Below are 25,524 nucleotides of genomic sequence, written 5' to 3' on the forward strand. Positions count from 1 at the left end.
GTGACTCCACCATGAAGAGGCCGATGTGACTCCACCATGAAGAGGCCGATGTGACTCCACCATGAAGAGGCCGATGTGACTCCACCATGAAGAGGCCGATATGACTCCACCATGAAGAGGCCGATGTGACTCCACCATGAAGAGGCCGATGTGACTCCACCATGAAGAGGCCGATGTGATTCTAACATGAAGAGGCCGATGTGACTCCACCATGAAGAGGCCGATGTGACTCCACCATGAAGAGGCCGCCATGACTGCACCATGAAGAGGCCGATGTGACTCCACCATGAAGAGGCCGATGTGACTCCACCACGAAGAGGCCGATGTGACTCCACCACGAAGAGGCCGATGTGACTCCACCACGAAGCGGCCGATGTGACTCCACCACGAAGAGGCCGATGTGACTCCACCATGAAGAGGCCGATGTGACTCCACCATGAAGAGGCCGATGTGACTCCACCATGAAGAGGCCGATGTGACTCCACCATGAAGAGGCCGATGTGATTCTAACATGAAGAGGCCGATGTGACTCCACCATGAAGAGGCCGATGTGACTCCACCATGAAGAGGCCGATGTGATTCTAACATGAAGAGGCCGATGTGACTCCACCATGAAGAGGCCGATGTGACTCCACCATGAAGAGGCCGATGTGACTCCACCACGAAGAGGCCGATGTGACTCCACCACGAAGAGGCCGATGTGACTCCACCACAAAGAGGCCGATGTGACTCCACCACAAAGAGGCCGATGTGACTCCACCACAAAGAGGCCGATGTGACTCCACCATGAAGAGGCCGATGTGACTCTACCATGAAGAGGCCGATGTGACTCTACCATGAAGAGGCTGATGTGACTCCACCATGAAGAAGCCGATGTGACGCCACTATGGATACAGCTGATTGCTCCTCCCTCCCGTATACACCAGACCCAAGCCACAAGGAGCAGAGCGGCCGGGGATGGCCAGGTGCCCACACTGCTCTATAGCCCAAATCACTGGGGAGCCAGGGTGGAGCTCATTGTCTCGTATCCTTTTACAAAACCACAGGAATCTGCAGGGAAAGTTATTGGAAACCATCAGTTCCTTTCTCCTGGGTCCGATATAAATAGAGGAGATGGGATTCTAGGTTTAGTGTTATACTTTTATTTACGCTAAACATATGAAGAGGCCGATGTGACTCCACCATGAAGAGGCCGATGTGACTGCACCATGAAGAGGCCGATGTGACTCCACCATGAAGAGGCCGATGTGACTCCACCACAAAGAGGCCGATGTGACTCCACCATGAAGAGGCCGATGTGACTCTACCATGAAGAGGCCGATGTGACTCCACCATGAAGAAGCCGATGTGACGCCACTATGGATACAGCTGATTGCTCCTCCCTCTTCTTCTTCTACTGTTATACTGATGTTTACATTGGACAACAATCCAAACGGGGCAGGTGGTCTTCAGATTTGACGGGGGGGATGTAGCAACGAAAGCATCTTTTACAAGAATATCCTACAGGATCAGCTGAGGAGCAAGAAAACCTGGCTGATCGCATCTTTTGTACTGCGGCAAAATATATCAGGGGCTCATCTCCCTGTGCGGCCAATAGCAATGCATACAACTGGCCGAGTGGATGATCACTGTGCGGCCAATAGCAATACTGGTGATGATCACTGTGCGGCCACTCGATTGGTTGTGCCTTCTAAAGGCAATGGAAACGAGCGCCGATCTGACTGATAGACAACGTCCAGCATCAGGAGTAATCCGAACAATTCACAAACACACAGACAGGCTAAAGCAATAAGAAACAATGTAACTAATCTACAAACAGCGCCCCCCTAGTCATTGGGCTGTGACTGGTATTGCTGCTTCCAGTGCATAAAGATGAGTAGCAGATGCGACTGGTGGACAGGAAGGACATTATATCTGAGGAAACAACAGACCTTTCTTTTTCTTTTCACCTATTAGACTTTATGAAGGGAATGGATGATTTACAAAGTATCCAAAGCAGAAAGATGATGCAATATAAACACATAGTTATCTATGACGTTATACGGACACGGCGCCCCCCGCGCCTCTGATGTGGATGGTATGTAACATATCACATGTCCGTGCACAGCTGGCTCCATCTGTACACGGCAGCCCATCCTCCCTCCCATAGTCATTATACCTGACATATATGCAGGACACTCCGCTCCGCTCCGCCCCCTAATATCTCAGTAACATCTGGACTGCTGACAATTCCGGCTCCCAGAATCCCCGCACCCCCTGTGCTGTAATAACGGACTCGGCAGGACTTCTCTGTAGATTATATTACAGTAACGGTGACTGACAGATACGCCAAGGTTACCAGTCGCGAGATAACGTCACCTGTTTAGAAGCTGCCATGTATTTTTAATAAAACGTCCATTATAAACACCCTGACAGGCTTATGAGGGGGACGTTCATTACTCGGACCGATGTTATCACCGCTGCCAAGTTACCGGTGAGATCTCATTAGAAGAGTCACTCAGCGGCGGCTCGGATACAATAAATCCCCCCCTTTACCTCCAGCTCCTGATTAGTCCCCGTAAGATCCCGACCTTGTCGGCTAATCCGGTGTTCTCTGATGGGGACAGACGACTCGGGTCGCTCCGTACAACGGTAACAGATCCTCCAGGGACGGAAGGAAAACCATATCGATCAGCGCAGGGAGGGTATCAGGAAATAATACGGGGGCACGTTACATCATCTTCATTTCATCTCATTTATGGCTACGGGGAGGCCAATGTGGGGCCAAAAGGATTGGCTACTTAAAATCCAAGGTGTCCAACATGTTAAAGGGGAACTCCAGATAGGACAATTATTTTCTATCCAAAATTATATTTAAAGCAAATGTTCTTGATGCATAGATCGCGGCGGTACCGTCTATTTTTCAATCTGTCGCCTGGTTACTGCCATCTGCGCCAGTTTTTTTTATATGCTAATCGGGTGGCTCAGGTCACTGGAGGCGGGCCCAGCACCCCGATATATCCTCCCCTCGTTAAAAATGTCAGACTTGATTCTGAAGGAGGCGTGTCATCCAGGGGAGGGGATATCAGTGTCGGGCGCTGGGCCCGCCTCCAGGGCACCGAGCTGTTCTATTAGCATATAAAAAAACTGGCAGGCAAAAAACTGCACCAGAGGAGCGGGATTACTGTAAAACCACATGAAGAGTGTCAGGGGGCACATAGATAAGAACCTGGCACTGATTGGAAGTTGTTTTTTTTTAACAAGTTCCACTTTAAGACCTTTGATGTACTTTGGTGCTCCAGTTACACAGTGAGTATCAGTAACATTCACTGCACGCTCACTAGCAGGTCATGGGGAGTCGATTTCCATTAAATCAAAGAATTGCTGGTTGTAACCACGATGTACGCAGCTCCACTCCACCCACGGAGGTGTCATTCTGCATCTCTGAAAAAACGCAGCAACGTCCCAAACCGCAGCGGCCATCTATGAAAAGTGCCGCAAAACTCTCCAACAAGTCTGCTGCGTGTGGCCTGATAATCGGGAGGATGAGGCAACCATTGCAGTTAAAGGGTTCCTGGAAGCCGATGGAACGTAACACAACGTAAGGAAACACAGGACACGATCTCCCCGAACAATCATGTAAGAGCCCCGCCCTTTGTATTGTCTGACTAACCAGATGACTAAGCCAGCGAGGCGTTACCGAAGGAAGACGTCCTAACCAAAAACGTGTGGTCTGTAATAAGGAATCTTCTGTTACATCAGGAACATTACCAAGACGCAACCATCTCCATGATCCTTCCTGGAAGCCAAGCTCAGTGAGTTCCTAATAACACGGGCTCGGTGAGTTCCTAATAACACGGGCTCGGTGAGTTCCTAATAACACGGGCTCGGTGAGTTCCTAATAACACGGGCTCGGTGAGTTCCTAATAACACGGGCTCGGTGAGTTCCTAATAACACGGGCTCGGTGAGTTCCTAATAACACGGGCTCGGTGAGTTCCTAATAACACGGGCTCGGTGAGTTCCTAATAACACGGGCTCGGTTAGTTCCTAATAACACGGTGTAGGTGAGTTCCTAATAACACGGGCTCGGTGAGTTCCTAATAACACGGTGTAGGTGAGTTCCTAATAACACGGGCTCAGTGAGTTCCTAGTAACATGGGCTCAGTGAGTTCCTAATAACACAGGCTCGGTGAGTTCCTAATATCACAAGTTCGGTGAGTTCCTAGTAAGACGGGCTCAGTGAGTTCCTAACACGGGCTCGGTGAGTTCCTAATAACACAAGCTCAGTGAGTTCCTAATAACACGGGCTCGGTGAGCTCCTAGCAACACGGGCTCGGTGAGTTCCTAATAACACAAGCTCGGTGAGTTCCTAATAACATAAGCTCGGTGAGTTCCTAATAACATAAGCTCGGTGATTTCCTAATAACATAAGCTCATCGAGTTCCTAATAACACGGGCTCAGTGAGTTCCTAGTAACACGGGCTCATAGAGTTCCTAGTAACACGGGCTCGGTGAGTTCCTAATAAAACAGGCTCGGTGAGTTCCTAATAACACGGGCACGGTGAGTTCCTAACAACACGGGCTCGGTGAGTTCCTTAACAACACGGGCTCGGTGAGTTCCTAATTAACACGGGCTCGGTGATTTCCTAATAACACAGGCTCAGTGAGTTCCTAATAACATGGCCTAGGTCAGTTCCTAATAACGGGCTGGGTGAGTTCCTAATAACACGGGCTCGGTGAGTTCCTAATAAAACAGGCTTGGTGAGTTCCTAATAACACGGGCTCGGTGAGTTCCTAACAACACGGGCTCGGTGAGTTCCTTAACAACACGGGCTCGGTGAGTTCCTAATTAACATGGGCTCTGTGAGTTCCTAATAACACGGCCTAGGTCAGTTCCTAATAACGGGCTTGCTGAGTTCCTAATAACACGGGCTCGGTGAGTTCCTAATAACACAGGCTCGGTGAGTTCCTAGTAACACGGGCTCATAGAGTTCCTAGTAACACGGGCTCGGTGAGTTCCAAATAAAACAGGCTCGGTGAGTTCCTAATAACACGGGCTCGGTGAGTTCCTAACAACAAGGGCTCGGTTAGTTCCTTAACAACAAGGGCTCGGTGAGTTCCTTAACAACACAGGCTCGGTGAGTTCCTAATTAACACGGGCTCGTTGATTTCCTAATAACACAGGCTCAGTGAGTTCTTAATAACACGGCCTAGGTCAGTTCCTAATAACGGGCTTGGTGAGTTCCTAATAACGCGGGCTCGGTGAGTTCCTAATAACACAAGTTCGGTAAGTTCCTATTAACACAGGCTCGGTGAGTTCCTAATAACATGGGCTCGGTGAGTTCCTAATAACACAGGCTCGGTGAGTTCCTAGTAACACGGGCTCGGTGAGTTCCTAGTAACACGGGCTCGGTGAGTTCCTAATAATGCAGGCTCGGTGAGTTCCTAACAACACGGGCTCGGTGAGTTCCTAACAACACGGGCTCGGTGAGTTCCTAACAACACGGGCTCGGTGAGTTCCTAACAACGCGGGCTCGGTGAGTTCCTTAACAACGTGGGCTCCGTGAGTTCCTAATAACACGGGCTCGGTGAGTTCCTAATAAAGGGCTTGGTGAGTTCCTAATAAAGGGCTTGGTGAGTTCCTAATAACACGGGCTCGGTGAGTTCCTAATAATACGGGCTTGGTGAGTTCCTTAACAACACGGGCTCGGTCAGTTCCTAACACGGGCTTGGTGAGTTCTTAATAACGGGCTTGGTGAGTTCCTAATAACACTGTCTTGGTGAGTTCCTAATAACACGGGCTCGGTGAGTTCCTAATAACACGGGTTTGGTGAGTTCCTAATAACACTGTCTTGGTGAGTTCCTAATAACACAAGTTCGGTAAGTTCCTAATAACACGGGCTTGGTGAGTTCCTAATAACACGGGCTTGGTGAGTTCCTAATAACGGGCTTGGTGAGTTCCTAATAACACTGTCTTGGTGAGTTCCTATTAACACGGGCTCGGTGAGTTCCTAATAACACGGGTTCGGTGAGTTCCTAATAACACGGGCTTGGTGAGTTCCTAATAACACAAGTTCGGTAAGTTCCTAATAACACGGGCTTGGTGAGTTCCTAATAACGGGCTTGGTGAGTTCCTAATAACACTGTCTTGGTGAGTTCCTAATAACACGGGCTTGGTGAGTTCCTAATAACACGGGCTTGGTAAGTTCCTAATAACACGGGCTTAATAACCCGATCTATTGATTCCACGTGGCTCATAGAGCAAAAACATATATATATATATATATATTTATACTTACAAAGAAATATCGGGCAACGTCCACCTTTAGCCTCTCGCTCTTCAGCTCCCAGGTCACAGGCCGCGGGGAGCTTAGGATGAACACCAGGGGTTTGCTATGAACATCCAGAGATGCGATTGGGGTCAAATGCAAAGTGACCTGTAAATAGACAAGAGGAAACAAGATAAGAAGATCTGCACATACAGGGACGGCTGATACTGCATCAAATAGGGAGTCAATGTCAACAAAACCCAATGTACAGGAGACGCAGGAGGAAGATCTGCACATACAGGGACGGCTGATACTGCATCAAATAGGGAGTCAATGTCAACAAAACCCAATGTACAGGAGACGCAGGAGGAAGATCTGCACATACAGGGACGGCTGATACTGCATCAAATAGGGAGTCAATGTCAACAAAACCCAATGTACAGGAGACGCAGGAGGAAGATCTGCACATATGGGGACAGCTGATACTGCATCAAATAGGGAGTCAAGGAGTTTACCTCCCTAAGGTCCACAAGGTATCACTGAGTAGATCCATTTGGTGTGTGGAGACTTAGCGCAATGTTCCATGTACGCAAATACGCTCTACTACTTTAAAGGGGTACTCTGGCACAATGTTTTTTCTTTCAAATCAACTGGTGTCAGAAAGTTATATAGATTTGTAATTTACTTTAATGTATAAACCTACAATCTTCCAGTACTCATCAGCTGCTGTATGTCCTGTATCCTTTCCAGTCTGACACAGTGCTCTCTGCTGCCACCTCTGTCCATGTCAGGAACTGTCCAGAGCAGGAGAGGTTTTCTATGGGGATTTGCTGCTGCTCTGGACAGGGGTGGCAGCAGAGAGCACTGTGTCAGACTGGAGAGAATACACCACTTCCTGCAGGACATACAGCAGCTGATAATCACTGGAAGACTGGAGATTTTTTAATAGAAGTAAATTGAATTGAATACACAATTTCCCCCCTTGGAGTACCCCTTTAAGCCCTATCAAAATGAGGCGCAGTGTTTAGTGCGTCAGGGACCATGTGACATTAAGAAAAGAACAGAAGCAGAGCAAAAAGCACAATGACGATGTAAAACAAGCTTAAAAAGTTTATTATTGATCTTCATCTGCTACATAGTTGATCATTGTAGGTCTGCTCCATGTCGTATGACCCATATTTTCCATAGATGACACTAAGAGAAGGTCAACTGGGCCAACCAATGTCTGTATATCTGGGACTGTCCTTCAGCCGGAATGGTTCTTATTGCACAATAATAATTCACAGACACATCAGATCCTACAGTAATAACAGCCAGTATCACCAGTAGGAGGCGCCGTTGCAGCTTCTTGTCACGCTAAGTAACATTATGAAGTGTCAGTATACAAATATCAAAAATGTTAGCGGAACATGACAAACAGTAGACAGCATGTAACGTGGCTCCACCGTACACGCCAAGCGTGGGCAAAGGCAGCAGATGGAGCCCATCAAAAAGACAGCTGTGCTATTGTGCGGCCTCCAGTGTGGTCCAGACCATCGGCATTCAATGGTGTAACGTTACTCTTGTCTTAGGAGATGTCGTTCTACTATGTTTAGGTGACATAAGACGGGATCATACAGAAATACCGCCAATAAATCACGGCACTTTGTGTTAATCCTGGCAGAGATCAGATTGTTTGCCTTCCCCTCAATCATTTCTATGTTCTACAAAATCCGTATAAAATACCCAAAACAATTCCAAAAATCCTATCGGCAAATGGAGAGTCTTGTTAACTACACGATTACACAGTGTAAAAGCTAAAAATAATATTTTTCTTGCTCTGGATGTAATTGGGAGAGTATAAAAACCAAGCAAATATTACTCATTTCCTGAAAGCCGGCGGTTTTAACCTCTTTTGTGCCACAGACATAAATGTTATGAATTCGGAAGAAGTGTGGAGTGGAAGTGACTCACGAAATCTGCAAAAACTAGGATGGGATCTGTGTTTTTTTTTTTTATTGTGGATGTTAAGGAAATGTGATGGCAATGCAGTGTAATTAAGCTCCTCCCACGAGGATCCTGAGGAGCCTCCTCCCATGAGGATCCTCCTCCCTGATGGTCTCAGCCATCAGGAGGCTCAGTTATCAATGGATTGTTTAAGCATTTAAAAAAATAAAAACAGCACAGTGAGCTCACCGACAGCCGAACATTCACTGCATACACTAATTTTCTCAACCAACTACAAACAAAAGAAACCAACGAGGCCCGATTTACACCAACATTAAAGCCATCAGTAGTGATGAATGAACTTACCAAATCTTCAGGTTCGTCCAAACCTAAACGCTCAGCATTTCACTCCTGGAGGCTGGAGAAGTTAGATGCGGACGTGTTTTCCTGGCCGGCCTAGGACAGTATCCAACTTCTCTAGCCACCGGGAGTCAAATGTCAAGCATTCGGGTTTGGACGGACCAGAACGTTTGGTAAGTTTGCTCATCACTATCCATCGGCTTTTGTTAGTGACGGTAAATTACAAACTATGGTTGGAATTGTCCATTTTGGCCGCCCATTATCTCATGGGTACAAGCCAAAGGCTCAACCGTGATCAGTGACACCAGGTGACACTATAGGAATAGTCTGAAAATATTATTTCATTCAATCAAACATCAGACAAAAATTTTAAACAAGGCCGACTTCTTTCCAGATGAAGATAGTCTATCGACAGCCGGCTAAGACCATCATCCTCTGTTAAATTGCACCTGACAAGGAATAGTTTTAGTTGAAAATCTGCAATTTTTAAAAGCTTTAGGCTGGTTTTACGCGGGGATATTACAGACGCATTTCTGTGTCCATATCACTCGGCTGGACCTAAACCCATCTGTAGTTTTATAATCTGTAGTTTTTGAAAATGGTAAATTTCAACCTAAACCACTGCTCATCAGATGAGATTTAAAGGGGTTATCCAGTGCCACAAAAACTCGGCCACTTTCTTGCAGAAGCAGCACCACTCTTGTCTCCAAGTTGGGTGCAGGTTTTTGTAACTTAGTTCCATCGAAGTGAATGGAGCTTAAAGGGGTCATCCAGTGCTAGAAAAACATGGCCACTCTTTTCTCCAGGTCAGGTGTGGTTTGCAATTAAAGGGATTATCCAGCGCTACAACAACATGGCCACTTTCCCCCTACTGTTGTCTCCAGTTTGTGTGGGGTTTTGAAGCTTAGTTCCATTGAAGTAAATGGAGCTTAAAGGGGTTATACAGCGCTACAAAAACATGGCCACTTTCCCCCTACTGTTATCTCCAGCTTGGGCGGGGTTTTGAAACTCAGTTCCATTGAAGTAAATGGAGCTTACTTGCAAACTGCACCTGAACTGGAGACAACAGTAGGGGGAAGAGTGGCCATGTTTTTGTAGCGCTGGATAACCCCTTTAAGCTCCATTCACTTCAATGGAACCGAGCAGCAAAACCCCGCCCAAACTGAAGACAAGAGTGGTGCTGTCTCTGGAAGAAAGTGGCCATGCTTTTGTAGCACTGGATAACCCCTTTAACTGCAAACGGCACCTAATCTGGAGACAAGAGCGGTGCTGTCTCTGGAAGGAAGCGGTCATATTTTTGTAGCACTTGATAAACCCTTTACAATGAAGGATTGTCTTAGGTGGCTGGCGATAGACGGTCTTCCCAACAATAGTCGCCATCAGTGTTCCACAAACATAAATTTACACAACGGAGTGTGAAGCTTGTACAGTATATACACGTGATGTCATCGGATGCTCCGTGCATCGCATCACCCATCTCTTACAATGGAGATTTTGCACTGGCGCCCCGGATGTTCATGTCAGACCATTGACGACTATACAATCCATCATCAGTACATTTTGAATGGCCGGCAGCAAGGCTCCACCACCCACCAGTGACCTCTCTGCCATGTGCGCTCGCGGCCTTGGAACACACTGACAAATAAACCACAAAACTGTGAAGATATTACGCTGCTTTTTTCAGCCAAGTCTTCAGAATTCTTTCATTCAATAAAAGTTAATGATGGGATAATTGAGGGTTAGGCTGTCCGGGCCGGTGAATGGAGCCATTGTGGAGGACTGGAGGGTGTCCGGCGTGACACAGCAGCTTCCACCCCTCACACTCCATAGGACCGGCCTGAGTCCACAGCAGCCGGCAATCCACTGACAGCAGGAAGGGCCTCATATCCACAGCATCACATTACATCTTACAGTAAAGCGTTCTGCTATCAGCCGGCAATCCGCTGACAGCAGGAAGGCCCTCATATCCACAGCATCACATTACATCTTACAGTAAAGCGTTCTGCTATCAGCCGGCAATCCACTGACAGCAGGAAGGCCCTCATATCCACAGCATCACATTACATCTTTCAGTAAAGCGTTCTGCTATCTGCCGGCAATCCACTGACAGCAGGAAGGCCCTTGTATCCACAGCATCACATTACATCTTACAGTAAAGCGTTCTGCCATCTGCCGGCAATCCACTGACAGCAGGAAGGCCCTTGTATCCACAGCATCACATTACATCTTACAGTAAAGCGTTCTGCTATCTGCCGGCAATCCACTGACAGCAGGAAGGCCCTCATATACACAGCATAGTATTACATCTTACAGTAAAGCGTTCTGCTATCTGCCGGCAATCCACTGACAGCAGGAAGGCCCTTGTATCCACAGCATAGTATTACATCTTACAGTAAAGCGTTCTGCTATCAGCTGGTTAAGGGGATTAAATGTCGCTTGTTTTACATGGGATTTTTTTTCACTTTAAGCTTTTATATAAACTGACCCTGTAACGTATACGCAGATGGAACCCATAAAGGAATAGCACTATTGCACATTTGTTCATAGCCGCCTCCGAGACGCTGCGGCCGTGTCAACTCAGATTACGTTGCTATTAAACTCTCTTTTCGCGTATTACATTGCAGAACACATGTACTGTATATAATGCTCTGTGTGCGCACCGCAATCTGGAAATACACGCTCATGATATACTGTATATAATGCTCTGTGTGCGCACCGCAATCTGGAAATACACGCTCATGATATACTGTATATAATGCCCTGTGTGCACCCTGCACTCCAGGGATACACACTCATGATATACTGTATATAATGCTCTGTGTGCGCCCTGCACTCCGGGGATACACACTCATGATATACTGTATATAATGCTCTGTGTGCGCCCTGCACTCCGGGGATACACACTCATGATATACTGTATATAATGCTCTGTGTGCGCCCTGCACTCCGGGAATACACACTCATGATATACTGTATATAATGCTCTGTGTGCCCTGCACTCCGGGAATACACGCTCATGATATACTGTATATAATGCTCTGTGTGCCCTGCACTCCGGGAATACACGCTCATGATATACTGTATATAATGCTCTGTGTGCCCTGCACTCCGGGAATACACGCTCATGATATACTGTATATAATGCCCTGTGTGCACCCTGCACTCCGGGGATACACGCTCATGATATACTGTATATAATGCTCTGTGTGGGCCCTGCACTCCGGGGATACACGCTCATGATATACTGTATATAATGCTCTGTGTGCGCCCTGCACTCCGGGGATACACACTCATGATATACTGTATATAATGCTCTGTGTGCCCTGCACTCCGGGAATACACGCTCATGATATACTGTATATAATGCTCTGTGTGCCCTGCACTCCGGGAATACACGCTCATGATATACTGTATATAATGCCCTGTGTGCACCCTGCACTCCGGGGATACACGCTCATGATATACTGTATATAATGCTCTGTGTGGGCCCTGCACTCCGGGGATACACGCTCATGATATACTGTATATAATGCTCTGTGTGCGCCCTGCACTCCGGGGATACACACTCATGATATACTGTATATAATGCTCTGTGTGCGCCCTGCACTCCGGGGATACACGCTCATGATATACTGTATATAATGCTCTGTGTGCGCCCTGCACTCCGGGGATACACACTCATGATATACTGTATATAATGCTCTGTGTGCACCCTGCACTCCGGGGATACACGCTCATGATATACTGTATATAATGCTCTGTGTGCCCTGCACTCCGGGAATACACGCTCATGATATACTGTATATAATGCCCTGTGTGCACCCTGCACTCCGGGGATACACGCTCATGATATACTGTATATAATGCTCTCTGTGGGCCCTGCACTCCGGGGATACACGCTCATGATATACTGTATATAATGCTCTGTGTGCGCCCTGCACTCCGGGGATACACACTCATGATATACTGTATATAATGCTCTGTGTGCGCCCTGCACTCCGGGGATACACGCTCATGATATACTGTATATAATGCTCTGTGTGCGCCCTGCACTCCGGGGATACACGCTCATGATATACTGTATATAATGCTCTGTGTGCCCTGCACTCCGGGAATACACGCTCATAATATACTGTATATAATGCTCTGTGTGCGCCCTGCACTCCGGGGATACACACTCATGATATACTGTATATAATGCTCTGTGTGCGCCCTGCACTCCGGGGATACACACTCATGATATACTGTATATAATGCTCTGTGTGCGCCCTGCACTCCGGGGATACACACTCATGATATACTGTATATAATGCTCTGTGTGCGCCCTGCACTCCGGGGATACACACTCATGATATACTGTATATAATGCTCTGTGTGCGCCCTGCACTCCGGGGATACACACTCATGATATACTGTATATAATGCTCTGTGTGGGCCCTGCACTCCGGGGATACACGCTCATGATATACTGTATATAATGCTCTGTGTGTGCCCTGCACCCCTGGATACTAACACGTGTCTGACGGCTTACATCGATATCTACAGGGAAATCCAACACTGACATCCCAGTGATGTCCCTCGGGGTGCACAACCTACATCTCAGACAGGGGTGGGGAACCTGCGGCCCCTCCAGACATTGGAAAACCACAATTCCCATCATGTCTTGCAGCCAAAGCTTAAAGGTGATGGGGGTTGTAGTCTTTAGGCCCTATTCCACGGAACGATTATCGTTCGTATTTGGCCGATATTGGCCACTACGGACGATAATCGTCCCGTGGAATGGAGTGCAACGATCAGCAGACGTCGTTCATGTCGGCTGATCGTTGCAGTCGCTTGTTTTTCAACATGTTGAAAAACAAGCGACTGATATAGCAGCGATCTGCTGCCGGCGCTCCATTGAATAGGAGAATCGGCAGCAGACGCTGCTACATCCTATGGGCTGCCCGGACGATCAGCCCCCTCCCCCCGCAGCTCCCCGCCGCCCCTCCCGCACTCACCCGCTCGCTGCAGCCGCGTTGAATAGCGGCGGCAGCGAGCGGGGAACGAGGAGCAAATGAGCGCTGAGAGCTCTTAACGACCGGTGGAATAGGGGCATTAGACCAGCTAGAGGGCAGCAGGTTCCCCATCCCTGATGTAAGATATAATACCAGAACATCGCACCCCCATATGGAGCCCAGGAGCAGGGCTGTATTTACCACTAGGCACCCGTGGTCCGGTGCCTAGGGCACCACCTTGCAGGGCGCAGCACCAGGGAGCAGGGGGACAGAAAAAACTATTTTTTTTGTTTTTATTTTTTAAGTTTCCATCCTCCTGTTCAGACTTGCCAGTAAATCTGGTGTCTTTTCCAGGGGGGTATGGTGGTATTGGTCAGGTCTGGTATCACCAATAGGTGCGTGTAGATGGGGCGTCTTAAGGTTTAGCGCCTAGGGCAGCAGCAGCTGTTAATACAGCCCTGCCCAGGAGTGAAGGTCTGCAGGGTTTTGTATTCTGGAGAGTTAATGGAGTCAGGATAAAGCTGCTTCCTTTGTAAAAAGAATAAAGTAACTCTCCATAAGGGAAAAGAACAAGTGTGAGGACAAGATACAAGACTAGTGATCTCATCCTGGTGCCTCTGGGTCATTATTCTTCTGTCCTTTCCCATTCACTTGATGGGATCCAGTCTCCTAAAGCCGCCTCGGCACAAGTCATGTGGGTTAGGGCAGCTGCTAAGTTCTGTGCGCCGTCCCTGGAGATGGAGCGGTTCATGGCCGGCTGGAGAACTCCATAGTAACCAGACTTAGGCAAACAATCAATGGCCGCCGCGCCATCACTGCTAAAGTCATCTGTGGACAAAGGAAAAAATAATCCGGGCACAAAAAAAATCTTCCCAATAAACATGGCTCCCTAGGTGGGGGCTGAGGGTCAGATCCATGGCAGCTCGCTTACCGTCTGATGCCATAGACCTGCAGGGTCAGAACAGACGGAAAGAGATGGAAACATCTTCAGACATTTCTCTGTAATGGATATCGTGCAATAAAAAACCTCTAAGTATTTTCTACAGGGATTTTGTGTTCTCCGGCCTCTTGCAGATTAATAAATATTACTAAGTGTCTGAGCTTCATGATATATTCACTGTGGTGCCGGCCACTGTTTACTTAAAGGGGAACTCTGGAGAAAATAAATTGTGTCAGAAAGTTATACAGATTTGTAATTTACTTCTATTTAAAAAAAAAAAAAACTTGTCTTCTAGTACTTATCAACTGCTGTATGTCCTGCAGGAAATGGTGTATTCTCTCCAGTCTGACACAGTGCTCTCTGCTGCCACCTCTGTCCACCAATACTTTACCTCTCCACATTCCCCGGTGTCCTTCCAGCTGAAGCTTCTGGCCCGCTCTCTGCAGTGACGGGCTGCTCAGCCAATCACTGGTCGCGGCTCTGTCCTGTCTTGGCCAGTGATTGGCTGAGCAGCTACTGCGGGGCATGTGGGGAGAAGCCAGGGAGTGTGGAGAGGTATTGCTTTCTTATTTTGTATATAAACCTGATGTATACTGGCTACAAAGCCCTGAATTGTGATGTGAACAGGGCCCAACGTGTACAAGCAAGGCCTGCTGGTCCAAGAGAAACTGGAGAAACCAATGTAATCTGACCCCTTCTCCCCCGCAGAGATAAGCGGCTGCTGTTTATACTACGTTCTCTGTATACACATGGCCGGTCCGAGCATTGTGCTTATGGAGAAATAATGCTACAAGGCTGTGAGTTACAGAGCAGGCAGCGCGGCCTATGACCTGTGAAGCCAAGGACGGGACGACTGTGGCCTCCGGCTGGTTGTGCTTTCCAGGATTATTCATTTACCGTTCTGACCGACAGAGCTGAATGTCTGTATTACACCAGCAGCGCTAAGATAACACTGCACCAAAGCAGAAGGTGGCGACAATAATGGGAGGCCATGAACCCACCGTCACCTTAGGCCACCTTCACACAACGTATATTTCTATAAAACAACGGCCCAGGGACTGATAAGTAGAGGATCTTTCTTATCTCCCTCACACCCCCGACCCATACTGAATATTTTTTATTTCCCCAGACTTCCCCTTTAAGTAACACCACAGAAGCTCAGCAAGTGCTCAGCTTCTCCGCTCGTTGTAAGGAGAGATGAACAGATTTCATGTGCGGTGCGGTGAATGTATGAATGTGAGGAAGGTTGGGTGTCATTTATAATGATTGTCATGGGGGTGAGGAAATGGAGGAAATCATGTGCTCCGGGGAGGCTCCAGCCTGGGCCGAGTGCGGGGGTTCAGATACGTCCACATATTACGGCTAAGAAAACACGATGTGATACCAGAGAGCGCGGCGGAACGGGCAGCTGTTCACAGCACTTCTAGGAAAACCCAAAGACCTGTCCGTGAGGAATAGAAGAAACTCACAGAAGACGTGGAACATGGCCGAAAGGAGTGGAGAAAACCCGTGACTGCGAGAATAATACCGCACATACTATACACCTGGAAACGGCAACGAGGATAGATGAAGGAAATCCTACAAAGGTGCAAGTCAGAAAGTTAGAGCTGTTAGACCGGGGTCACACTGCGTTCATGCAGTCCGTTTTATGGGGAAAAATGATGAAAAAACTGATGCAATTGCGTACAATTTGTTTGGATCCGTTTATCCATTGACTTCCATTATAAAAAAAAAAAAAAAACAGATCAAAATGAAAGCGATTTTTTTTCACCTTTTTTCAGTGTACACAACGTTGTTGACCAAAGTTTTTGTGTACGTTAAAAGTAACCAATTATAAATGCATAAAAGCCCAGTGTGAACGTAGCCTAACATGCACTGATATGTAGTGGCAAACCCTCAGCTGTGTGCGGTCAGGATGGTGTAGACTGTATATGTGAGATGAGAGGCGGGGAGGCTGTGAGCGGTGTAGGTTCCGCGCTGTAATCGGTGTAGGTCCCGCGCTGTGAGCGGTGAAGGTTCCACGCTGTAGGTTCCGCGCTGTGAGTGGTGTAGGTTCCGTGCTGTGAGCGGTGTGGGTTCCACGCTGTAGGTTCCGCGCTGTGAGTGGTGTAGGTTCCGCGCTGTAAGCGTTGTAGGTTCCGCGCTGTGAGCGGTGTAGGTTCCGAGCTGTGAGCGGTGTAGGTTCCGCGCTGTAATCGGTGTAGGTTCCGCGCTGTGAGCGGTGTAGGTTCCGCACTGTGAGATGAGAGGCGGTGAGGCTGTGAGCGGTGTAGGTTCCGCGCTGTGAGCGGTGTAGGTTCCACGCTGTGAGCGGTGTAGGTTCGGCACTGTGAGATGAGAGGCGGTGAGGCTGTGAGCGGTGTAGGTTCCGCGCTGTGAGCAGTGTAGGTTCCGCGCTGTGAGCGGTGTAGGTTCCGCGCTGTGAGCGGTGTAGGTTCCGCGCTGTGAGCGGTGTAGGTTCCGCGCTGTGAGCGGTGTAGGTCCCGTGCTGTGAGCGGTGTAGGTTCCGCGCTGTAAGCGTTGTAGGTTCCGCGCTGTGAGCGGTGTAGGTTCCGAGCTGTGAGCGGTGTAGGTTCCGCGCTGTAATCGGTGTAGGTTCCGCGCTGTGAGCGGTGTAGGTTCCGCGCTGTGAGCGGTGTAGGTTCCACGCTGTAGGTTCCGCGCTGTGAGCGGTGTAGGTCCCGCGCTGTGAGCGGTGTAGGTCCCGCGCTGTGAGCGGTGTAGGTCCCGCGCTGTGAGCGGTGTAGGTCCCGCGCTGTGAGCGGTGTAGGTTCCGCGCTGTGAGCGGTGTAGGTTCCGCGCTGTGAGCGGTGTAGGTTCCGCGCTGTGAGCGGTGTAGGTTCCGCGATGTGAGCGGTGTAGGTCCCGCGCTGTGAGCGGTGTAGGTTCCGCGCTGTGAGCGGTGTAGGTTCCGTGCTGTGAGCGGTGTAGGTTCTGCGCTGTGAGCGGTGTAGGTTCTGCGCTGTGAGCGGTGTAGGTTCTGTGCTGTGAGCGGTGTAGGTTCCGCGCTGTGAGCGGTGTAGGTTCCACGCTGTGAGCGGTGTAGGTTCCACGCTGTAGGTTCCGCGCTGTGAGCGGTGTAGGTTCCACGCTGTAGGTTCCGCGCTGTGAGCGGTGTAGGTTCCGTGCTGTAAGCGTTGTAGGTTCCGCGCTGTGAGCGGTGTAGGTTCCGCGCTGTGAGCAGTGTAGGTTCTGTGCTATGAGCGGTGTAGGTTCCGCGCTGTGAGCGGTGTAGGTTCCGTGCTGTAAGCGTTGTAGGTTCTGTGCTGTGAGCGGTGTAGGTTCCGCACTGTAATCGGTGTAGGTTCCGCGCTGTGAGCGGTGTAGGTTCCACGCTGTAGGTTCCGCGCTGTGAGCAGTGTAGGTCCCGCGCTGTGAGCGGTGTAGGTTCCGCACTGTGAGCGGTGTAGGTTCCGCGCTGTGAGCGGTGTAGGTTACCGCACTGTGAGGCGCTCCTGGTAAATTGCTTGTTGTTTCCTCTAGGACACCCTCTTACCCTCCTCTATTAGGACTGATTAAAGGACTTCCGCCTTGTGTTTTGGCTCGGCAGGAAGGAGAATTCCCTCGGAATTGTTTAGGGGCTGAGAACTGAGGCTGAATTCCTTTTGTTTTCATGGTTTTCAGGATACTGGTTTATCTGATGAACTTTCCATGTTTCCAGGCCAGAAGTCACCGCTTTGTTAGTTTCCCCAGGAACGTCAATCAGATGAAGAGCATGTCCTGGCTCATCATCCTCATCCTCTATGGAGTCCTGGCTCATCATCCTCATCCTCTATGGAGTCCTGGCTTATCATCCTCATCCTCCATGGCGTCCTGGCTCATCATCCTCATCCTCCATGGAGTCCTGGCTCATCATCCTCATCCTCTGTGGAGTCCTGGCTCATCATCCTCATCCTCTATGGAGTCCTGGCTCATCATTATCCTCGTCCTCTGTGGAGTCCTGGCTCATCATCCTCATCCTCTATGGAATCCTGGCTCATCATCCTCATCCTCTATGGAGTCCTGGCTCATCCTCATCCTCTATGGAGTCCTGGCTCATCATCACCCTCATCCTCTATGGAGTCCTGGCTTATCATCCTCATCCTCTATGGAGTCTGGGCTCATCATCCTCATCGTCTATGGAGTCATGGCTTATCATCCTCATCCTCCATGGAGTCCTGGCTCATCATCCTCATCCTCTATGGAGTCCTGGCTCATCATCATCCTCATCCTCTATGGAGTCCTGGCTCATTATCCTCATCCTCTATGGAGTCCTGGCTCATCATCCTCATCCTCTATGGAGTCCGGGCTCATCATCCTCATCGTCTATGGAGTCATGGCTTATCATCCTCATCCTCCATGGAGTCCTGGCTCATCATCCTCATCCTATGGATGACTGGAAATTTTTTAATAGAAGTAATTTACAAATCTCTGGCACCAGCTGATTTGAAAGAAAAATCTGTATACACTATGGGGGGGGGGGGGGGATTTATGAAGACCGGTGTACAAGTTTCTCCAGCAAGATTCACTAAGAGGCGGACGCATCTTGGTGAATCCGGCTGACCAGGCGCCTGCTTCCAGCAGGTGTAGATTTGGATCATGATTTACGCCAGGCGTAAATCATGAAAAATGAGGCGCGGGAGAAAGCCACACCTCCTCCCGCCTTGTCCCCCCCAAGCTCCCCCAGCCTGTTAATATTACCCAATTGGTTAATTAGTCCTATATTTCTAGTAAGAAGAACAGCGGAGCGGCACATCCCAGAGCTATAGGAGAAGATGTTCACGGATGGTTATTTAAGGGGAAATAAAAATTTTTACTAAAACAGACAGATGAGGAGCGGTGAGGGGATCCCTTTAATAACCTGTCCACAACCAGGACGCAGCCCAAGCCTCTCATCCTGCAGCCTCCAGCTCTCTGGACTCATGATCCGGATTAATCAGACTGATCTCATCCTCCATCCCTCCTCTGTATACGTAATAACAGCAGCCTACCCCCGGACCGCGCTGCCCGTCTCTTATGAGAGCAGTGCATTACAAACCTCTGTTGTTTTTGCTTATTGACGGACCACTGCCGCCAACGTTATAATCCAGCTCCGCAGGAGACATAAAACATCCCGGCCGATGATAATCTAAGCGGCTTGGTGCTCGGCCAAAGTGTATTATCCTACAGAGTCCACACAGAATAACTATAATCTATGTCATATGTCCTGCAGGACAAGCAATGGCCGCCCCTCTCCTACCGCCATCCCCTCCACACAGCCGCGACCTCAACGCCTGAGGACTGAATTATAACAGAGACTATATTACAAATTTAGAGTATTAGGTGGATTTCTGAGGAACTGATGCATCTCCAACCAGTTAAACCAAAGAGAGATGAAAGATTGAAGGATTGCCGTATAATATGCAAGTGATGGAGGACGCCAAAAATGTTATCTACTGGATTGGATTTTTTGGATGTGGTTGGTTGAAAATACAAGTGTATGGTCTCATTGTCTGAATTCGACTGATCATTTACCATTTTGTGAAAAGCCGATGATAGACCCAATGGTTGATTCTTCAAAGAATTCGGGTCATACATCAGATCAGCGCACCTAGAGCATGCTCGAGTCCGAACGTTCAGCATTTTAAAAAGTTGGACGCAGCCTCATGGAGTGTGGGGAAACATGGATGTAGCCTATGACCTATGACTGTATCCATGTTTTCCAGGACTCCCTTGGGCTGCGTCCAACTTCTTCAGCCACCGGTAATCAAATGCTGAAGGATCGGACTCGAGCATGCTCTAGTTACGCTGATCTCTAGTTATATATAGGTTATATCAAACACAGTTCAAAGTCACAAACCAGAAATATTATCAATGCACCACCCAACAACTCACTCCACCAAAAAAAAAAAAAAAAAGTTGACCTTATGTATAAAGTGTCCCGGGTGAGAAGGATCTGGAGAAGGATTGTTGAGTTTTAACATCCAATCCTCTTGTTCTCATTGAGATAATCCACCACCACAACTGTCTAGCAGTGGATATCCACTCCTCCTGATGAGAACATGTGAAATCGGCCAAGCGTGATCAGGAAGGACGGACATTTGGCCAACAGCCATCTTATGTGTATGGCCAGCTTTAGGGTGGCAGAGGCCAGTAGGAAGAAGCAGAGCCAAATCATGGCATCCATACTGTACCCATTCATAGGTATCAAGTGTAGCAGATCTTACACGTAGCAAACAGAAATTTACCAAGATCTACAGTTTTTACACTTTTTCTTGATTTCTTTACACATTGTATAAGCTAAGTGAGTACAAAGGTATACAGTATATAAAATACCAGTGCAGTTAAAGACGATGCCCGTACCGAGATGAATAGAAAAGAGTTTACAATGTGGTCACAGAGAACTTCTAAGACCTACGGAGATCATCTCTACAGGCGTGACCTGGAGGCCACTCTGAGAATGGAGATGTGACACAGTATCTGGAGGCCAAGTGACCCCTGGAATCCCCAACGTCTACTTTAAAGTTACGAGTTGGTTCTTCATGAGGCAGCTGCTGTAATCCATCCATTTAGGTCGGAATTTTTGTTCCATCTCACAAATAACATGGAACATTACACTATGAGGAATTTTTTATGGATTTTCTCTTTTTTTGGGGGCTCTGGGGTTTTCTAACTATATAAATAATTGAGGTTTATACCACAATATTCCTTAAATAAGATTTACATGAAGTCTGTTGGAGGATTCTGCTCCTTCCATTGGTCTTCCAGTACATGGCTTCATACTTGCCCGTGGTCTCTGCCTATGGTCGTGTCTAGTTTCCAGGCTCCGGATCAGGCAATGACTGACCCGATCTGGATGTGTAGCAGGGTTACATTTCTAAGGTGCCCAAAGTTGGATCTAAGGGTCAATCATCTTGACAAACTTTGCTTTCCAATTGCTCCCTGTTTCGACTTTTGATTGACACTTATTGGATCTGATCTGACTTCTTCCTGAATATTGCTTCTGCTTCACCCTTGGGACTGTTCTCCTGGTACTAATCAGAGAATAATCTGGGCACTGAGCGTCCTCCTCCAGCACAGTCCACACATTCTAGCAGGGACTTTAGGGATCCCCAAGGTCCCCGTACACCTCATACTTTTGTCGTCTGTACCTGACACTCACGGTGGCTTCAGCCCTCACTATAAGGTATATGAGGCTCTCCTGTCCATCCATGTCAGTGGAGAGAAGAGTTGGGGCATGATAGAAAAACACTTCCTGACTCCTTTATTCTGGTAGAGATAAGCTGCAGCCAAATCTCTCTGGCTGCGGTGTAACCTCTCCATAGGGAAAACAGGCTCGCTTGTTCGTTCCCAGACTGGGGGCTGGAAAGAAGAGGTAAGTGATGGCCAGAAGATTGTTCAGCCATCACTTACTGAGGGTGTATGGCCACCTTTAGACTCTGCACCCTGCACAGCACATGCCAAATGGATCACAGCTACAAAATCTCTCTGTGTCTGTAACATTGGGAAGCCCTTTATTCACCAGGCAACATGGCTGACACCACATAGGGCGATGCAAGTTATTCCTGGGTTGTTCATGCAGTCCTCCTGCACCGAGCTGTGCAATGAGTTCTGATCTAACCTACACAACCCCAGTAACACCATTACTGCTACTACTACTACTACTACTACTACTACTACTACTGCTACTACTACTGCTACTACTACTACTACTACTGCTACTACTACTGCTACTACTACTGCTACTACTGCTACTACTGCTACTACTGCTACTACTACTACTACTGCTACTACTGCTACTACTACTACTACTGCTACTACTACTACGACTACGCTGGATACAATGAGAAGTACTGGAAGGAGATCAGATCATGACTGCACATTGCATGTCACTCTGCGGCTGGATGGACGTCCCGGTATGTACATATATACTCTCGGTGAGGCCCTTCCGTTACATGTTACTCCACTCTAAATAAATGTGAAGTGACAGGGAAGAACGTTACTATACTTGGCGGCCGTTGATATCGCTCTGTAAAGTGTTATCAATAAAACCATCCCAGGGTCTGGAGTTTGTTTTCAGCATCATGTGTGCATGCGACGCTTCTCCGCACACATCTCACATTTCCCTCATATAACAAAATGTACAAAGCTCGAGATGCGTTGCGTGTATTCTGGAAGAAATGGAAAACAACTTACTAAATATATATTTTTTTTATTTTCTGAGTATCACAGACAGGACGAGACCCCGCCTGCACATAATTACTTTTCATTTTCTGGAAGAACACATAAAATAGCTGAAAATGAGATCCAACTGGCAGGGACACCCGTCTGCAGACAGCCCACAACAGCCGTATAACAATCCAGATTCCAGGGCCGAGCCTCCAAGGTTCATTCTGAGGATGTGGTACCTGCGACCACTTGTTGACCTGGGTTCTAGAATTATCTGGGTCAACGATAAGAAGTTCCCACAACCAGGCAATTCGGCAAAGGCAAGTAGACGACGTTCCTCGCTCCCGTCTAGTGAATCATGATCATCTTTACCAGATTACTTTGTGTCAAATAGTATAATCATATATGTAATTCATATATATATATATATATATATATATATATATATGTTTGTTTCTTAATTGTTAAAATTATTTAATATTTCAAGAGAACGGATATATTTGAATTAAATGTATAAAAACCGGAGGATTTCCGCCTGACTGTTCTGGATCTTTGATGCTGGTTTGGCCCCGGTCCTTGCTAAATAACATGGAGGAACTTCCAATTCTATTGAGGTTGAGAGCAAACAAATCCATGATTTACTTTCATTAATCCCATAAGGAGATCTCGCAGCCGTCCGCCCTGATAGATCATACTGATGTTATAGAGAGTGGCCCCTTGTGGATGTCACATACATCTAATGGGAGCCGTGCCCGTGTTACACACCCGAGCCTTGCGGTGCTTTATATGCGAAGAAAAAAACTGTACTTTATATCTGTCTACATTAAAGCAAATATATGTGAGCTGAACCTGGTGATTTTGGTGGGATTGGACTTGTGTAATGTTTATTTGGGCCTGCTGACTGTGCCGCAGAGGGATAAAGAAAAGTATCTGGCATTGTGGATTTCATGTGCACAATACTTTTGTCCTTGGGAACATAAGCCGCTGCCAGAGGATTTTGGGGGGAACAGTGGAGTCTGGAAGGGGACAGAGGGGTATGGGCAGGGGTGTCAGAGGCATGTGAAGAGACAGAGGACTCTGGAGGGGAAACAGAATGGTCCGGATAAGACATAGGAGATCGGAGGGAGACCAGCATCTGGAGGGGGACAGAGGAGTCCAGAGAGGAACAGATGGGGGGGGGGGTCAGCATTATCAGGAGAGGACAGAAGACTCTGGCAGTGGCTTCCTCCCTTCTCCCAATGAAGAACACATGCATACTTGGCTGATGTGTATGGGGGGGATCAGAAGAGATAACTTGGCCGAACAAACACTCACTCAGCAGCTATCTTATGTGCATAGACCGTGTTATTTCTCTTGTTTTTATCCTTCGAACCACAAAGGAAAGTCTAAAGTGTGACATGATAAACCTGTCATCATCATTTTTCTTTTGGAAAAATATTAGTTTCTGAACTTGTCCGACTTTCACCGACATCCATAACATCAGACATAATCCAAAACCTAACACCTTCACGATGGACGTGGATGGACGTGAATGACTATTATCAGTTTGGCAGTGGGCTGAAATGCTAACGCCGCTGTCCATCCAGCTGCATCGCTTCACGGAAACACGACCTCTGCAGTCAGGGTTATAGAGGCCCCAAAGCAAGACGGCACTTTTCGAATGTTTTCAAGGTCTACCATCTTGAGAGTCAATTCCCTATAGGAAGCTTTTCCCGCTAGCGACTCCTAATAGAGAAGGCATCATTAAATCGCACTCAGTGTCAGGATTAACTTTCCCCAATGTTATTGACACGTGGGACGCTCTGCAGCTGGGAGCAATGTAAAAAGGCAAATAAAAAATGTAACGGCAAGAAGAAAGTATGTTTATGCAGCGGCGTCTGATGTCATCATCTCCATTTCATTTGTTAAGTGACTTTTCTTAGACAGGACTTGAGAAACGATCTTAGTTTTATGCAATTACAGTTTATTTCTTTTTTTAAAGGACTTGGCTCGGTTCTTACTAAGCGTAAGTCAAGGCCAGCAGTCAAGAAAATCATTAAGGGGAATGGTAGCCATGCTTTCTGGTACCCGTGGGCATCTGCAGCCAACATAGACCGCGACCGTCTCGTGCAAAACAACATTTTTAAACCTGACGTGTTTTCTTTTATTAATATGACAGAACTCTGAGCAAACCTTCTGCAGACGAGTCTAAGCCAACATCCCCGAGATACCTGCCGAAGGTGGCTACAAATTCTAAGGGAATCATTCGTGATCGGACAGGACAGAAAACAAACATTCCAGAACTGTTCCATATAATCAGGGAATTGTTCTAACTTGACTCATGAAAGCACCTAATAGCGAAATACTAGTTCTGGCCGAGGAAAAACTTTGCCCTTGACTAAAGTTTCACTATTATGAGACAAGGTGAATCAGCTGTCCCCGGCAGCAAGTATCAGGGGTGACTGAGCATTCCTTATAGTTTTACATACGGTTGATCGGCTCCGACACCTTCACAGACTTGCTAAATACTTTACCTGGGCAGCAATTGTTGACTGCTCACGTAGGAACCACATAGTATCTAGGGAGAGAGAAGCCTCTGGTAAAACCCCAGAACCAATTGGAACCAACTTTTGCAGAAATTTTCCCAATCATGTCAATGGTGTTTTACCAAGCAGGTGGAAATTTCCTCTACTTAAATTTCTACAACAAATTTTTCCTATCTGGTTTAGCGACACACAAGGGTTTGGCAATGCAAGTGATTCCATATGGAAAGGTACGTTCTGTTAAGCATCTGAAATCCAGGCAATGTAAACCAGATGGGATCCCCGGTAGATGCAGATGCAGCTGCCGCCCTACACACTCTTTACAGCAGAATTAAAAACAGATCAAGTCGTTGATTGAGTTCATGATGCAGCTCGAAAACATTTTTTTACAGAGTGATAATAGGAC

At 47.6% G+C, this 25,524-nt stretch overlaps 1 protein-coding gene across 3 annotated transcripts in view; it reads right to left on the minus strand.

The window, feature by feature from the left end:
• TGFBR3 (transforming growth factor beta receptor 3) overlaps window positions 1–25,524 on the minus strand; it is a 159,049-nt gene that overhangs the window by 78,951 nt on the left and 54,574 nt on the right. For all 3 annotated transcript variants that reach the window (XM_069967662.1, XM_069967661.1, XM_069967660.1), the window contains exon 4: window positions 6,280–6,417. In XM_069967662.1, the coding sequence (XP_069823763.1) occupies window positions 6,280–6,417 (138 nt within the window). The remainder of the gene's footprint in view (window positions 1–6,279; window positions 6,418–25,524) is intronic.

This window comes from Dendropsophus ebraccatus, chromosome 4, assembly GCF_027789765.1.
Source record: "Dendropsophus ebraccatus isolate aDenEbr1 chromosome 4, aDenEbr1.pat, whole genome shotgun sequence".
In the NCBI taxonomy this organism is placed as follows: Eukaryota; Metazoa; Chordata; class Amphibia; order Anura; family Hylidae; genus Dendropsophus; species Dendropsophus ebraccatus.